The sequence below is a fragment of the Triplophysa rosa genome, linkage group LG4 (assembly GCF_024868665.1).
Source record: "Triplophysa rosa linkage group LG4, Trosa_1v2, whole genome shotgun sequence".
In the NCBI taxonomy this organism is placed as follows: Eukaryota; Metazoa; Chordata; class Actinopteri; order Cypriniformes; family Nemacheilidae; genus Triplophysa; species Triplophysa rosa.
The window spans coordinates 13,445,824-13,463,716 of record NC_079893.1 but is presented as its reverse complement, the minus strand read 5'-3'; the positions used below and the strand labels follow the sequence as shown (position 1 = coordinate 13,463,716).

At 36.9% G+C, this 17,893-nt stretch overlaps 1 protein-coding gene across 1 annotated transcript in view; it reads right to left on the bottom strand.

Annotated features, from left to right (window-relative positions):
• Positions 1 to 2,000: 2,000 nt before the first annotated feature.
• cenpn (centromere protein N) overlaps positions 2,001 to 17,893 on the bottom strand; it is a 46,500-nt gene continuing 30,607 nt past the window's right edge. Inside the window, exon 10 of the mRNA XM_057330981.1 lies at positions 2,001 to 2,727. Within this exon, the coding sequence (XP_057186964.1) occupies positions 2,627 to 2,727 (101 nt within the window). The 3' untranslated portion in view covers positions 2,001 to 2,626. The remainder of the gene's footprint in view (positions 2,728 to 17,893) is intronic.

The following is a 17,893-nucleotide window of genomic DNA, read 5'->3' as shown; positions in this document are numbered from 1 at the left end:
AAACGTCAGCAATGGAATAGATCGCGTTCACGTTTTTTTATCGCATTTTTCTTGGGCCAACTGTTCTAAATCGTATATTAGTCAAACTCTCAACCATGTCTAGGCTGTTCGAAAGAATTTAGATATGTTCTTTGACAAACAAAATGCTTAAACTAAGTTTCCAGTTTATCCCCCCAAAAAATACATTTCAAAATTGTATGTGATATTTATACTTCTGGGGAGTTCCTATATTGTGTAAATTCTGTAACTCATTTCCAGAGAACACAGACCCTATTTTTTCAGAGCATATTTTTCTTTAATTCCTGGACAAAGTGCAATAATTGTGGTTAAATGAGTAAAATGTTGTGAATTTAACATTTAACACAAATGTCGTGAATTTATAGAAAATGTAATATGGAAACTGTGAAAAAGGAGGTCAAACTTTTTTTAATATTAATAACTTTTTTTTTTCCCAAATGTATTTTTTTAATTGTTTGTAGTATTTAAGAATTATTTGGGACAATATTTAAAAATGCTGTCAAAAGCAAGTAATAAAAAGCTGGAATTCTGTTAGACTTATTAGATAATAGAAATTATATTTCTTGTTTTGAATTTATTAATAGGCCTATGGATGGATTGAACATTTTGATTTTTTTTCTTTCTTTTTGTCTTTGTTGTTTGGTTTGTATTATCTTTTATTATTTTTTCTCGTCTGTTTTTGAATGTAAACTGTATACCATCTTGTTTTGTAATGTTTTTGTTATACTTTAATAAAAAGCGCTTTTTATCGCAGATGAAATCTATGCAATTGAATTGCCACTGCTTTTACATCAAGGTGGTTATGAGGACTATATATTTCACATAGGTGTGTTTTTTCCACATATAAATCTCAAAACCTACTTCAGTTTAATGGACTTATTAATAGAACGCTTAAGAAAAAAGATATCAGCTGACGTTCTCGCCCAATGAGCATTTAAGCTGTGTCGTCAGCAAGTTGTTTCCCATCGTGCTTTCCATCAGCGCAGTCGGTGGAGAGCAACTGCGCCCGACTGACGAATCCGACACAGCCGCCTGGCCGTCGCGAGTTTTTTGACACACGTCAGCATGAATCAGAGCAAGGCGGACGTTAATTTTTAGTGTTTGATGCAACAAGTACATCATTTGTTTTTGGAAGTGTCCCTGGTTCCGGTTGATCTAACTAATGCAGCCTAAACCCTCAGAGGATTTATATTATGGAAGTGTATGCAAGAGTAAAAAGATGTCTTTAGTCTAGATTTGAACTGACAGAGTGTGTCTGCCTCCCGGACAGTGCAGGGAAGACTGTTCCAAAGTTTAGGAGCTAGACAGGAATAAACAGTAGTCACATTACTACTAAACAGCAGTCAAATATTGAATGTTTGGTCATTTACATTGTGTGTTGCACAACACTCTCTCAGCTTAAAAAGCTGAAGTGTCTTGAACAGTAGCTCCATCGTCTTTGATTTGATCGGTCACTGCTCGGCTCTATAACCAGTAACTCCCTCCTTCTTTCGTTTGATTGTCCTCCTTCTCCCTCACTTATTTTGAAATTGCACTGTTGCGTTTAGTCAGTAATTTAACACACACCACGGAAAAAAAATAGTGGGTATAAAACCCTGTGTGAAAAAATAGATGTGTTGTCAATATATCACAAAAAAGCTGTAATTTCATGTGATATTGGGGGCACTCTGGTTGCCACGGGGGCCTAGGCCAGCTCTGGGTACAGAGGTCTTCCATCCAGCCCTGTCTGGCAGTTATCCTAGCAGCCTTATCTGATGGCACTTTTAGCATTCATTTATGTTAGCCCACCAAAATCCAATCCCAATGCAGTAAACATTTCTCCATCATGGCAGTTAAAGAGGGGCTCAGGAATGCATTGTTCAGTGCTGTTCGCTACAGGTATAAGTACATTTTTGTTTCCATCTGTGAATTAGTGACAACATTTATCCCAAATTACAAATGAAAATGGGTAAAAATGACAATATTTGCAGATGTTGAATATTCAAAGACAAGTTCATATATACAGTATATGTATAAACAACAATATGAATGTTCTACATGTATTTCAGCAAGTTAAAAAAGTAAAAAAAGAATATATAATAGAATAAGTACAAAAATATTAAAATATTTTTTAATATCAATTCCCCCCATGTCTGTATGTAAGCAAATTATCTGGTTGTTGTGAATAAACTTGGTTAAAGGTTACATACATTTTAAACCTTTAAAAATATTTTCTGGTAAAAAGATTAATAATTCAATAATAATAACATTAAATTGGTCTAGAAATTAACAATTTGTACTAACACAATCAAAGAGTACAGAACAAGCAACAACCTAGGAATTACACAGTATGTTTTTTATAAAATGATCAAATACTTTATTTAAAATAATTTTTAAAGTAACAAGATAAAAAATGCTAATAAACATATTAGATTAAACTAAAAACATTATATTGTGCTGCTCAATCAGCATTACAGCAAATTCAGCGGTATCAAGTCCTCTCTCATGACTATGAACAATACATGCAAATACTTTCTTTTAACTTTGCGGGATGCACAGTATATGCTAATGTATGTCCCAGTGAATGAAACATCGGTGTCCTCTGTCATCCGAAAATTTGTACTGACACTTAGCTGGAAACACCAGGTCCTTTATCTGTGATGACAAAATAATTCCTCCCTTTCTGAGTGATGGCAGACAATAGTGGAGTAACTGAACCTTCAACCATCCCTGCCAAGGAAAAAATGAATAATTAGTAAGGACTACATTTATTTAAAATCTATTCAATTTATTTTTGAAAAGCATTGTTATTTTACCCCAAATGTAAAGGAGGGAAAACAATATGACTATGAAAGCTTTTATTTTATTATTTGATTCTTAAATCAGCAGGACTTAATCCATGACCACTGGCAGGAAAACAATGTTACTTAAAAAAAAAAAACATTTATCCTGTTAAAGAATGTAGCATCATATTTTTTAATTATTAAATTGATTTGTTTATTTTCACATGATATGTTGCATCCAAAATAAATACAAATTTAGTTAAGCATGCAGTTAATTTTAAATACCCTAGGTTAATATGACCAAAGAAGGCTGTGAAAATAAATCTGCATCATTAAACCTGTTATAAATTACAAAAATCTTTCATTATAAAATAAGAATTTTAAATGGGGTGAATCTCATTTTGCTCATAATTAATCATACCCTTTTATTCAGTACTTTTTACATCCTTTTTGCCAAGATAGCAGATTCGTCTTCGTCCATAATGCCTGATAAGTTTGGAGAACATCTGACGAGATCAGAGACAATTCCTTTATACAGTATTGCTCCTAATTATAAGTATTAGCAGATGACTACTATTAATCCGAGACTACTATATACTGCTGTTTTTTCCTGATCAATGTATAATTGCATGTATATTTATATTTTATTGCCAGAGGTGGGTAGTACTTAAGTATGTTTACTTTCAAGTACAAGTTTTCAAATATCTGCACTTTATTTTTACTCTAGAAAAAAATTGCTCCATTACATTTCATAAATAAATGTTGTTTTATAACCTTTTAATACTTGAGTACATTAAAATCTACTACTTTTTTACCTTAGTATTTTTACTTTTTAAAAGTACCTTATATACCTTACATACCTTACTTATATACCTTAAAAGTACAAATACCTTACTAACTATTAATAAGCAACAAATGAAGAGTTTATTGAGGAAAAAGTCGTAGTTAATGGTTTGTTAATAGCGAGAATTGCCCCCTATTCTGAAGTGTGACAAGTGTGAAGTCTCATGCACATTCTGGGCACACACTCAAAAAAAATGAATCAATGGCAGAGTTTGTAATTAAGTATTTGTATCGTTTTGATTTTATTTATATAATAGTTTTTTTCAAAATGTATGTAGTCAGATTGCATAGAATCAATATAAATCTGTTTATATCGTGGCCTAATGGTTAGAGAGTCAGACTCACGACCAGAAGGTTGCCGGTTCAATTCTCAGGGCCGGTGGGTAACGACGGAGGTGCCCTAGAGCAAGGCACCTTACTCCTACTTGCTCCCCGGGTGCTGCTGTCCAATTACTTTGGTCCCTTGAAAAAGGGGGGCGCTTCATATTAAAGAGCTGTAATTCCTAAATCCTTCAGCGAGTGTGCACTTTAAGACAATATCTATTATAAAACTGTAACTCGAAAACATATTGATACACAGCTAAAATAACAAAAAATGTGCCTCTGTCCAAATATTTATGGCCCTAACTGTAGTTAGATTAAATCCGTGATTTCATTTTGCACGAGCGCTAGCTAATATATATATATATAAGCCAACGGGTTTTGTTTATTCATATTTTGCTTATAGTTTGAGTGAAATACGTTGTATTTAATGTATTTTTCTCTGTGAAACTTTGTCTACTGTATTGACATTAAAATGTAATAACAATGTTGTACATTGACAAAACGATAAAAAATAACTGATATGTTTTTGTATAGCGCATTTTATATTTGTTGTGAGGAAATTTAAATGTGAGATCTGGAAATGTGATTAAATTTAGCGGGATCCGTCAGGTCGGGACGAAAATCATTCTAAGCAGATAGCGGGTGAACGCAAGTGAATTTTCAGCGGGAGCAGGTGAAATGAAATTTAGCGGGCACGGGCGCGAAGAAAAAAACAGCCCCGCGCAGACCTCTACTTGGTAGGAGAGGGCCAGTTCAAAGGTAGAAAGGTTGTTTGACTCCGCTGCGCAGACCAATGGGCACATAAAGACATAATATAATAACACCAGTACAGTGCTCACAATTCGTACTGTACGCACTAGTACAGAAATTTGGTCACATTTAAATGCATGAAAGGTCGTAAACCACAAAAAACACACAGAGATATGGCACACTATGTATATAGTAATCCCAGATGTATTTTTTTCCATGTTTTTCATTTGGGAATTTTTTTTTCTTATTAGTGAGTATCACTAATCACTAATATAATATTTACTCAAGGCCGATTTCTCTTAGCCATTGTTGATGTTCAAATTACCAAAACAAACACACCCCTACCCCCATCTTTCGCTTTCGTCAGCACTCGGCTAGGCTAATGTCCGTCCTGTGCACCTTTACTGCTGATTGGCTACAAGGTTGTTTTGGTACTCTGCCAAACTCAGTTGTCTAAAGCGTAATTCGGAAATCGGTTACCCCGCCTTTAATCTGGATGTTCAAGTTTACCAGACTTTTATTTTGACGAGTCGCCGCAAAGAGTGTGTGGTTGATGATATATTTTCTCTAATAGTGACATGCCTATGAAATAAACTCTCAAATCAGCTCTGGAGATGGAGTTCATGTGTTCATGTCCTCATACAGAGACGCAGACAAATGCACAAACGTCACACGCGTGTAGTCCTAACAAAAAAAAGTGGTGTACTATACTATACAAAACATAACCCCGACCTCAAATGGCCAAAGACAGGGTCAGTGTGTTTGTTTTTCTAGTAACATATAACAATTATTTCAGTTAAATATTTATGCATAGTTCTTCACTTGTGCTTTGAATATGAAGTTATAGAATTGGAAAAAAATAAGTTGGTGGAAAAAGGTTGGAAAAAAAACAGGTCTCCAGTACTGTTGACCACAATACAATATTTTTACAAAGGAAATGAGGATACAGAGAAAATGTAAGGATTCTGACTTGTCCGATTTTAAACAGTTGGGCTATGGAAGTGCCTTGTTTCATTTAATCGCATGTCATTTAAAAAAGCTAATATTAAAAGTTGTAACATATCAAAGATTCGCGATGCACTGCGCAAAAGAACCTGTGTATTCGATGTCAATCTCTCTCGAGCCAGAGGTCCGGAACAGATGAGAGTAGCCACTGCTGGGGAGCGCCCTTTAAACCAGCTTTAACTAAAAGTGAGCAGTTTTATCTATATTACCAGACGGCTTCAGCGGGACTCTCAGTCACTGACAGGACGAACTCCTCGCTGGCGCGTTGCCAACAATGACGTGGTTGTCAGAGTTGGGGCTGCGAAATGATTGTGTATTTTCTTAAATGCAACAATTGTATGAATGAATTGTGAACACGATACAGTTAAAAGGAAAGCAACCATAGAAGCAGCTTCCCAGCTAACACATGACGTACCGGTTACGTAATTTATTGGTCATTTTTGATAATTTCATGACTTACCAGCTGGCAACGTAGCTGGCACGTCCCAGGCACGTAATTTCATTACCATTAAATGACCAATTCATGACGTCGACAGCACAAACTCCTGACATTACACGATAACCAATAATGGTGCAGTTACGTACTATATTCGTAGTATTTTGGTAATAACTTGACCTACTGGTAACGTAAAGTACACGTCCTAGGCATGTAATTTCATTACCAATAAATGACCAATTCATAACATCACATTTACAGTCTCCTAACGTTGCAGGATAACCAAGAACGATCCAGTTACGTAATACATTGGTTATATTTTGATATCAACATGACCTGCTGGTAACGTAACTGGTCGCAAGCACGTAATTTCATTACCATTTATATTAGCCCATGCTTAACATTGACGATTCACACAACAATTATTATGCTTGTTTAAAATGTTTTTAGTCTGAACATTGTAAATCTGCCAGATTTACAAGAGATTTAACACGCTATGCTATGCAGGCTGCTCTGTGTTGTATGGGAATATTAACAGCGCGCGCCTCCCGCCTTGGCTCAAGTTCAGAGCAGCCAGCGCACAGCTGAACTGCGCCGGACAGGACCGCTCGTTTCTTTGAAGTTCTAATTTCACAACATTGGATTAAAGAGTTGTATAAATCACATTTTAAATGAAATATTTACTCGTAGGCTGACAGAACGCCGTCTGACAGGAGTAACAACGCTTTTTTGAGGTGCTTCTTTACTGACCGGAATTTACTGACTTAGAATTAGAGTCTCGCATCCAATCTTTATCTGAGGATAGTAAGAGTGTAACGACCATAGAAAACACTTTGGATGCGAGCAACATTAGCGCACAGCTCGGTTCCGGTTGAAAATCCCCCACAGCTGGGAAACTTCGTGACTGTGAGACGGCGTAGTCGCAGGACAAAACATCACTCAACCGTTCCGATTACGGTCTCGAACAGGTTTGCCCCACTCAGTGACGCACCGACTGAGAAACCTGCTGAAACTGCCATAGTTATCGGTGATTCTATTGTTCGGAACGTTAACATAGAGGCACCAGCCACCATAGTCAAATGTTTACCGGGAGACAGAGCGCCTGACATCAAGTCAAATTTAAATGTGCTGGCTAAAGCTAATCGTAAATTCAGTAAGATTGTTATTTACGTCGGCACAAATGATGTTCGACTACGTCAATCGGAGATCACAAAAGATAACATTAAAGAGGTGTGTGAGCTCGCAAGCATGATGTCAGACACTGTAATATTCTCTGGACCCTTCACTGCTTATCGTGGTGATGATATTTATAGCAGATTGTCATCACTAAATGGCTGGTTGTCTGAGTGGTGCCTGCAGAATGATATAGTTTTTATAAAAAACTGGAAGAGTTTTGAGGGCAGACCTGACCTGTTGAAACAAGATGGTCTCCATCCCTCCTGGGCTGGGGCTTCCATCCTGTCTAGAAATATGGCAAAAAGTCTTAATAATGCTAATGCTAAAGCTTGACTTGCTGGGGCCCAGGTCAGGGAGCAGACAGAATGGCTTAACCAACTGTCTGCTTGCCGTCTCACGTCACAGAATACACAAAATGTACAACATGTAATAATCCCTTTTTAAAATAGAGACTGTGTCTGTCCCCCGGATTAGCAAACATAAAATAATGCGTAAACCTCTTGAAATTTAATTTAATAAACGTTAAACAAATTAAACAGATAATCAACTGTTACGACTCGGATTGCTAAATATTAGATCTCTCTCTAATAAAGCACTTTTTGTTAACGATATGATAACAGATCATAAAATAGACATGCTCTGTTTGACAGAAACATGGCTAAAACCAGATGATTATATTACTTTAAATGAATCTGTCCCCCAAGATTATTATTATAAACATGAGCCTAGTCTAAAAGGCAGAGGGGGAGGTGTCGCAGCACTTTACAATAACTCTATTAGCATTTCCCAGAAGTCTAACTCTAAATACAATTCTTTTGAAGTCATGGTACTTCAAGTTTCAACACCTAATATTAAGGATAAAACATTTTAAAATTTATTCTGGCTATTTAAAAAATATTCTGAATTATTTATTCTGGCTATTCTGGCTATTTATTCTGGCCTCCAGGGCACCACACAGATTTTATTAAAGAATTTGGTGGGTTCTTATCAGAACAAGTACTGGCCACAGATAGAGTCCTTGTCGTTGGTGACTTTAACATCCATGTAGATAACGATACAGATGCCTTAGGAATGGCTTTCAAAGACACTCTTAACTCCATGGGCATTAGTCAACATGTGTCAGGACCCACTCACCTTCGTAATCATACTTGAGATCTAATACTGTTTTACGGTATAAATGTGGACAAAGTTAAAATCCTTCAGCAGAGTGAAGACATTTCGGATCATTATCTGGTATTATGTTTGCTTCACTGGCCTACGGCTGCAAATAAAACTCATTGTTACAAATATGGTAGAACAATAACTTCAACTAAAAGATGCGTTTCTCGATAATCTGCCCGAATTGTCTCAAATCGCTAGCATGAGAAATAACATTGACATAGATTAAAGTGAAAAAAATTCTTCTGACTGATTTTTTTCAGGCAAAGTCATATTCCTTTAACGACACTTCTAAATAGTCGAAACCAATAGCGTTTTAAAGGGAGATGTTTTGAACCACTTTACGTAGTATTGACAGTATTTTAAAAGCTATTTAATCTATGAAAATAATAAACCATCTATAACTTTTCAGTGCATTTTTTCATTTATCTTATAAGACCAAACAATATTTTCTGAAACTCTTAATAATTAACAGAAAAAAAGAACAAAATAAAAGCACCACTAAAGACCAAAAATTTTGTTTGCATTTGTCTCCAGAGTGCTTTTCACTTTTTCTGCCTTTTGGCTATGAAACCATTTAACATTTACATTTATGCATTTGGAAGACGCTTTTATCCAAAGCGATTTACGTTGCTTTATCCTATACATTTATACATAGGCATGTGCAATCCCTGGGATCGAACCCACAACCTTGCGTTGTTAATGCAATGCTCTTACCACCAAGCTACAGGAAAGCTATTTTCCTGAAGCTTGACTACACCTGACACCCGTTTCAGTGTTTGACTAGTTACAGTGTTTGTCTAGCTTTTCTAAGGCGACCGTTAAGATATCACTTTAACATTTCCATGGCGACGCAGCACTGCTTATCATGTGACACACCGCAAAGCCACAGCAGCTGTGACTGATGCATTGCTTTTATATAATTTTTCTTTTTTACTCAAAAAAATTCACAAACTGTTAACTATGTCATGAAATATCTGACATTCCGATTGTCAAATATGTGCATGTGAATGTGTTTTGTTGTTTAAACACTTTTATAATGATCGCGTTAGTTGAGATATAAGTGGCCGCCGCCATGTTTGTTTCTGCCGTGGTCTGAGATCTGCCGGATTTACATCACTTGAATTCATTCACTTCTCTTAAAAAACACAAAGGTAAGTGTCTGGTGAACTGGTAGAAGAATTGAGTGATCTTAACAATTGCTTACATTGCAGATACTGTGTCTGGTGTGAATAAAACACATCCGTCAAATTACATTTGAGGATATTGTTATTGCCGCTTCCTTAGACATCAGTGTGTATTATACAATCTCTAAATGTATTTTGTGCTTGTAGGCATGTGTATATGTCTGAAGCCTAAATGAAACATTCTGTGGTTGAAAGCACTGCACAGTTGTGATATGTGACTGAGTCTGTCTCTGGCTCAGTGCCAGCCAAAGCGTGTACTGTTCTAATCACACCGGTGTGATCGTATGCGGCAAAGGGTTAACAACATTATGAAAAGTGAATTTAAGACATTAAGGATAGTGGTGGGCGATACTGTAAAATTTAGTATTGATCCGATACCAAGTAAATGCAGGGCCAGTATTGCCGATTTCGATACCGATACTTTTTACTTTTAAAAAGCATTCACTTGAACTTACATTTACTTTCCTGTAAATGAAATGTCATGATTTATCAGATGAATGCATCATTAATATGCTAAATCTGAATACATTTATATATGAATATTTTGTGATTTGTGCTCTTAATTATGGGAGGCAAATCCTGCCAAATTTAAATAAATAAATTAAACGATGAAAATGAAAACCAGATTAGCAATTTCATTATACACAACTGCGTGCACAATATGTGCCAAAATGAAAAATAAAATGAAATTATTTTATTTTCATTTTCATTTTTACACTGACAATGCGTTGTCCCTGTCAAATTGAAAAAGAAAATACAATTGGTGATTTGACATTTCATTTTCACTAAAATCTCGAGGCAAGACTGCCAATTTGAAAATGAAAAGGCAAATGTGAAAAATAAATTGTAAAAACATTTTTTACAAAGGTTTTATTAATGTTCACGCAATAATACTGACACAATTCAAATTAAAATGTAAACTTTGATTTTCATTTTATTTTATTTTATTTTCTCTTCTCTTTTATTTAATTTTCGTTTTCATTTTCTTGTTCACAGTCATGCAAATTACATGTTAATTAGTGGGTGTGGACGAGCATCTGCATTACTGGGAACGCCCACAAAAACCGTCATATCCGTTTATTCGAACGAACGTGTGTAGACCTTGTCAGGCGCTTGGCCTTAGCGCTTTGTAATGATGAAGATGACTGTGCCTGGTGCAATACCGAAAAATGTTGAGTGGTGTTCTGCATCTCTGATAAATTAACAGACGAACAAACTAAAGCATTGGAGAGCCCGTATCTCTAGCGTGCCCTGAAACATGCCGGAGCGCGATTGTCCCCACTCCGCCGCTGACCTGCTCTTACACTGTACATTACCATCCGCACCCGAGCACGCTATCATCATTACACTGTGACTGCTTTAAAGAAAACATAAACAAAGCGATCTTTCTCAGCACAATAGAATCCATCGTAATGTTCGGTTTGAGGTTGATAAGATGTGTTTAACCTCACGCGCGCTGTGCGCAGACCAATTCGCTTATGGTATCACAAGAGCGGCTCATATGTGTTTAAATCAGCCCCGCGTACTTCATTCATTATGATTATGAGCCAATCGTTATACGAAGCGCTGCACTATGTTATGAATGCATGTTTTAAATGATGCGCCTGTTTAAATTCCTTGAAGTTCAGCTGTCATACCAAAAAACATCTAATACCTACAACACTATTAATTGATTCGAATGGTTTTTTTTGTCCCACGGCGCAGTGACACAGGCCTGCACTTATAAGTGTTGTAGGTATTAGATGTGAATTTATAAACAAAGTGCACACTATTATTTAAGCACTTTATTTACTTTGTCTCAAACAATAAAGTACTTTCAATCTTTGGCTTTTTACCCCCAAAGGCCCACTGCCATACATCGCAATTCGCAGTGTTTTTATTCACCGAGGTGAAAAAACTCCACACGATGCTCCTCTTCTTTTCGCTGGCTGCAGCAGCGTCTGCGTGCTTGAGCTTGGCGCTGCTGAGTCACGTGATAGCGGACTACAAAACACAGCAGGGCAGGGAGGAGCAACGTGTGCAAATTAAAACTAGGTGTATGGGAAATAGTTTTTTTTCATTATACAATTATTAGCTACATTAGTAAATAAATAAAATCAGTAGCAAAAACTAAAAACAAATTAGTATCGATACTTCAGGATCGATCTGCCCACCACCAATTAAGGACAGGCTGACGGAAATCCGTCGTAGACTCGCTGCAATTAACGGAAATCCGTCGTAGCGACGGAGAACTTTAATCCATGCGTTGAAGATCTTGACACAATTTTAATTCCACCTTCTCGGAAATGCTAGACACAGTTGCTCCTCTATGTTTAAAGAAGATTAAAAATGGCAGTCCCACACCGTGATATAATGAACACACTCAGGCTCTAAAGAAAGCGGCCCGAAAAATGGAGGGCATCTTTAAGAAAACTAAATTAGAGGTATTTTGTACAGCCTGGAAGGATAGTATTAGAAAATACAGGAAAGCCCTAAAAACTTCTAGATCCGCCTACTTTTCATCACTAATAGAAGAAAACCAGCACAACCCAAGGTTTTTATTTAACACAGTGGCTAAATTAACAAAAAATAAATAGTCAGTGACTTCTGATCCTGTATATCAGCATAGCAGTGATGAATTTATGAACTACTTCACAAATAAAATCCAAGATATTAGAGAAAAAATTATAATGCAATCAGAAGTGAAACCCGCTGAACAAACTAACTACAGCGCCCTTAAGGAGAAAATGCAATTATTTTATACCGTAGATCACGATGTGCAGTCTAAAATCATTAGATCATCTAAATCAACAACATGCATGGTAGACCCTATACCTACAAATCTACTGAAAGAGATGCTCCCAGAAATTATAGATCCTTTTCTTAGTATTATTAACTCATCTCTGACATTAGGACATGTGCCTAAAGCATATAAGGCCCCCAAAAAACCCAACTCGACCCTAGAGAACTAGGGAACTACAGGCCTATATCGAATCTACCTTTCATATCTAAAGTTCTGGAAAAAGTAGTTTCAACTCAATTATGCTCCTTCCTCCAAAGGAATGACATCAACAAAGAATTCCAGTCTGGATTTAGAGCATGTCACAGTACAGAGACTACTTTGATCAGAGTTACAAATGATCTGCTATTGGCGTCTGACCAAGGCTGTATCTCATTATTGGTGCTGCTAGACCTTAGTGCTGCATTCGACACCATTGACCACAGCACACTCCTACATAGACTTGAAAATTATGTCAGCATTAAGAATGGTTTAAATCTTATTTATCCGACCGTTTTCAATTTGTAGCAATAAACAATGAGGTGCCACGCAAATCGCAAGTCCAGTACGGTGTACCACAGGGCTCAGTCTTAGGGCCTCTGCTCTTCGCATTATACATGCTACCTCTAGGAGATATAATAAGGCAGAGGTCTCAAACTCGCGGCCCGGGGGCCAATTGAGGCCCGCGGGATGATATTTTGTGGCCCCCTACTTGACATCAAAGTTTAGTGTTAGTGCGGCCCGCACGTTGTTCTCAAACGCACCTTTTTGCTGAGTCTTGCCACGCTTTAATTTTAATTTTTTTATCACTTATTTTTTCTATCACTTATATCACGTTTTTTAGCATATGCGCTGTTAATGCAGCGTTAGAAAACTCCGTCAGTTTTTTTTTTACTTTCACTTTCTGTATGACTGAAGTATCAACGTTAGTCACTTGGTTGAAACGTGTTCCGGAGTGACACCAAGTGGACGGAAAATATATAGTATCACCCAGTTCCAGTCATGTCTCTCTCAAAACGTGCTGTGAAGAGAAAGGTTGGTCGATGAGCACAGGCAATTTCAGGAAAAGTGGGAGACGGAATATTTTTTTGTCGAGCACAGGGGCACCCCTACGTGTCTCATATGCACAGAGAAAGTTGCGGTGTATAAGGAATACAACGTCAGACGTCATTACTCAACTAGACATGCTGAGGAGTATACAAAATACCAGGGAGATGAGAGAAAGAATCTCGCCAATCTTAAAAAATGTCTATCGAGGCAACAAGATTTATTCAAGAAAGCAAGCAAAGAGAATGAAGCAGCACTTAATGCGGCCCAGCCTGACCCAGACTCTACCTCCAGCGGCCCCCAGGTAAATTGAGTTTGAGACCCCTGTAATAAGGCGACACGGAGTTAGCTTTCACTGTTATGCTGATGATATTCAATTTTATATTTCCTCGAAGCCTCATGAAACACAGCAGTTCCATCGAATAATTAGAATGCATAGTCGATATAAAAAACTGGATGAGTAACAACTTTTTATTACTGAACTCGGACAAAACAGAAGTGTTACTTATTGGACCGAAAACTGCTATACGTAACAACCAAGAATACTGCTTAACTATTGACAGATGTTCCATAAAACCCTCGTCATCAGCTAAAAATCTTGGCGTTCTATTCGATAGTAATCTGTCATTTGAGAGCCACGTCGCCAACACCTGTAAAATTGCGTTTTTCCATTTTAAGAATATATCTAAACTACAGTTAGGGCCATAAATATTTGGACAGAGGCACATTTTTTGTTATTTTAGCTGTGTATCAATATGTTTTCGAGAAGTGCACACTCTCATCTTTATTTAGAGTGTATTCACATCCAGATTAGCTGAAGGATTTAGGAATTACAGCTCTTTAATATGAAGCGCCCTCCTTTTTCAAGGGACCAAAAGTAATTGGACAGTTGAATAAAAAGCTGTTTTATTCACATGTATGGGCTTTTTCTTAAATAATTTCTTCATAAATGAAGCATGTTAAAGGTCTGGAGTTGATTCTACATGTGGTGTTTGCATTTGGAAGCTGTTGCTGTGAACCCACATCATGGGGTTCAGGGAGATCTCCATGCAAGTGAAACAGACCATAGTTAGATTTTAAAAACACTACACATCCGTCAGAAAGATGCCAGGAACATTAAGAGCGGCCAAATCAACAATTTGGGACATTCTGGGGGAAAAAAAACACACCGCTGAGCTCAGTAACAAAACGATCCTAGGTGTCCATATGAGATCAAAGTGGTGGATGATGACATTATCCTCTCCATGATAAAGAAAAACATCTTCACAACTTCCAGACAAGTGAAGAATTAATCCGGATGCTTCTGTCTTCTGTTACATCACCAAAAAAACACCAGTGACCCAGTGCCTGAGGACGTCATGCATGGAAATGGAATCACACTGCCTGAACACTATTTTACTGAAGATGTTGTATGCTCATATCATGAGATATTCCAAGCCTTCTCCATATCTTTTATTCTTTTTAGTCTTATGCAGGCTGAAATTAATTTGATCTCTCCAAAAAAATGCTTTCTAGAGCTTGTTCGGCTATTTCAGAAGTCTAATCTACCCATCCTATTCTTGAGGCTTTTGCACCTTGTTGTGAACCCTCTCTATTTTTTCCTTGTATTCTCTTTATTGTTTGATTGACAAACATTGACATATTTACCTCTTGGAGAGTGTTCTTCACTTGTCCGGACGTTGTGAAGGTGTTTTTCTTCATCATGGAGAGGATAATGTCATCATCCACCACTTTTATCTCATATGGACGCCCAGGATTGTTTTGTTACTGAGCTCAGCGGTGTGTTGTTTTTTTCTTAGAATGTACCAAATTGTTGATTTGGCCGCTCTTAATGTTCCTGGCATCTTTTTGACGGATTTGTAGTGTTTTTGAAAAATCTAACTATGGTCTGTTTCACTTGCATGGCGATCTCCCTGAACCCCATGATGTGGGTTCATAGCAACAGCTTCCAAATGCACCACATGTAGAATCAACTCTAGACCTTTAACATGCTTCATTTATGACAAAATTATTTAAGGTAAAGCCCATACATGTGAATAAAACAGCTTTTTATTCAACTGTCCAATTACTTTTGGTTCCTTGAAAAAGGGGGGCGCTTCATATTAAAGAGCTGTAATTCCTAAATCCTTCAACTAATCTGGATGTGAATACACTCTAAATAAAGCTGAGAGTGTGCACTTTAAGACAATATCTATTATAAAACTGTAACTCGAAAACATATTGATACACGGCTAAAATAACAAAACATGTGCCTCTGTCCAAATATTTATGGCCCTAGATGTATGTCATATGCTGTCAATGTCAGATGCAGAAAAGTTAATTCATGCATTCATGACATCAAGACTAGATTACTGTAATGCACTGTTAGGTGGTTACCCTGCAGGCTTATTACAAAAACTCCAACTGGTCCAAAACACGGCAGCTCGAGTTCTTACACGTACACAAAAGTATGAACATATTAGCCCGGTCCTGTCAACCTTGCACTGGTTACCTATAAAGCACCGCGTTAACTTTAAAATCTTGCTCATTACCTATAAAGCCCTACATGGTTTAGCTCCTCAGTACTTGAGTGAAATCCTCTTCTATTATAGTCCTTCAAGTGCATTATGCTCTCAGGAGTCCAGCGAGTTGGTAATACCTAGAATTTCAAAATCAAGTGCAGGTGGTAGATCCTTTTCCTATTTAGCACCTAAACTTTGGAATAGTCTTCCCTGCACTGTCCGGGAGGCAGACACACTCTGTCAGTTTAAATCTAGACTAAAGATGCATCTTTTTAAACTTGCATACACTACACTTCCAAAATATAAATCCTCTGAGGGTTTAGGCTGCATTAGTTAGATCAACCGGAACCAAAAACACAACTGATGTACTTGTTGCATCAAAGAGTGCAGAACAGTACTCTACTCTTAGCCAGTCTTGTCTCATTGTTCCAAGGTTACCACAGCGAGCAGGATGCAGTTCATGGCCAGACCTGATGGTAGAGCGGAGAATGGGAAGTGGGGACCTGACAAGAGCTGAGATGATAGAGCTGGATAAAGAAGGACGCGGTCTCTTGACATGTCTTCACCACAAAACTTCAAATGCTATTAGATTATTAATGATAATCTTAAAATTATAATTTACCTTAGTAAATTTATTTATTTTTATTTAGCCTTGTTGTGCAAGCTCTGTCGAGCTTGTGCAGAGGCAGCAGCTTTTGCCAGAGGGGAACTGGAATCCCCTGGTTGGGCCTGGGTTCTCCTGAGGTTTTTTTTCTCGATTAGAGTTTTGGGTTCCTCGCCACCGTTTGCATACTGTTTTTTTGCACTATTTGCCTGGCCGGGGGGGGGCTGCTTTAGAATTTTAAAGTTTTACTTAATTAATATTGGATATAGGAATTTATAGTCTGTTATATTTGACCTGTGCTTCTCTCTCCTTTATCTTAAATGTGTGCTCTCACTGTGTGTGTGTGTGTGCGTGTCTGTCTGTGTACGTGTCTGTGCATCCGTGTGCGTGTGTGTGTGTCTATGTCTATGTGTGTTAGTACGTGTGCATATTGTGTGTGTCTTCTGTGTTTTCACCTTTTTCTTGTTTTTACAGGTACAACTTTAATTGTTTTGCTTATAGTCAATATGTCTCATGTACAGCTGCTTTGTAACAATGAAAATTGTAAAAAGTGCTATATAAATAAAGTTGAGTTGGAACAAAGTTCCTCTGACAGGAAATTTTGTTTTATCAGGTGAGAGACTCCAGTTGCTTTTCAACAAATGGCGTTTATGAAAAAAAATGAGAGTAAAGTGCCTGAAAGCACTGTTTAAGGTTTTTTTTATTTTTAAGGTATTTATATAGCGGCGGGATCATCACCAAGATAGGAAAGTTTCCTCTGACAAAACAATTCATTCAGGTAAGACATAGCCTATAGTGGTTTGTATGAAATGTATAAAATGTTCTTTAAGTAATTATTTGGTTTTATTTGTATATTATTTAGCACTGGTGGCTGTTAAGAGCAGAGTGACCATGGCAACCGGAATATGCACTGAAGACTGAAAACAGCAAAATAATGACAAAAGACCAACAACGTCACATTAAGTAACACTCATTTCAAAGTGTTTTTGTTAATATTTATCTGCAAGTTATTTTGTAGCATGCTTAAATCATATGTTATGTACACTGTCTTTATGCTGTTTTATAACTATCATATAGCTATGTACACTGTCTTTATGCTGTTGTTTTATAACTATTATATAGCTATTATGTATTTAAATAGCTGTTATACAAATTACTGTTAATTGATATAAACCTGTTCCACGTTTCTTGAAGCTTTTATTCTTTTGACAGTTGTTGAAGCAAAATAATAAAATGTTATTGTGTACTGTTGTACAATAAATGAACTGAATTTTGAGTATGCATTTGTCATTTATATATGAATATATTCATAACTATCTGACAT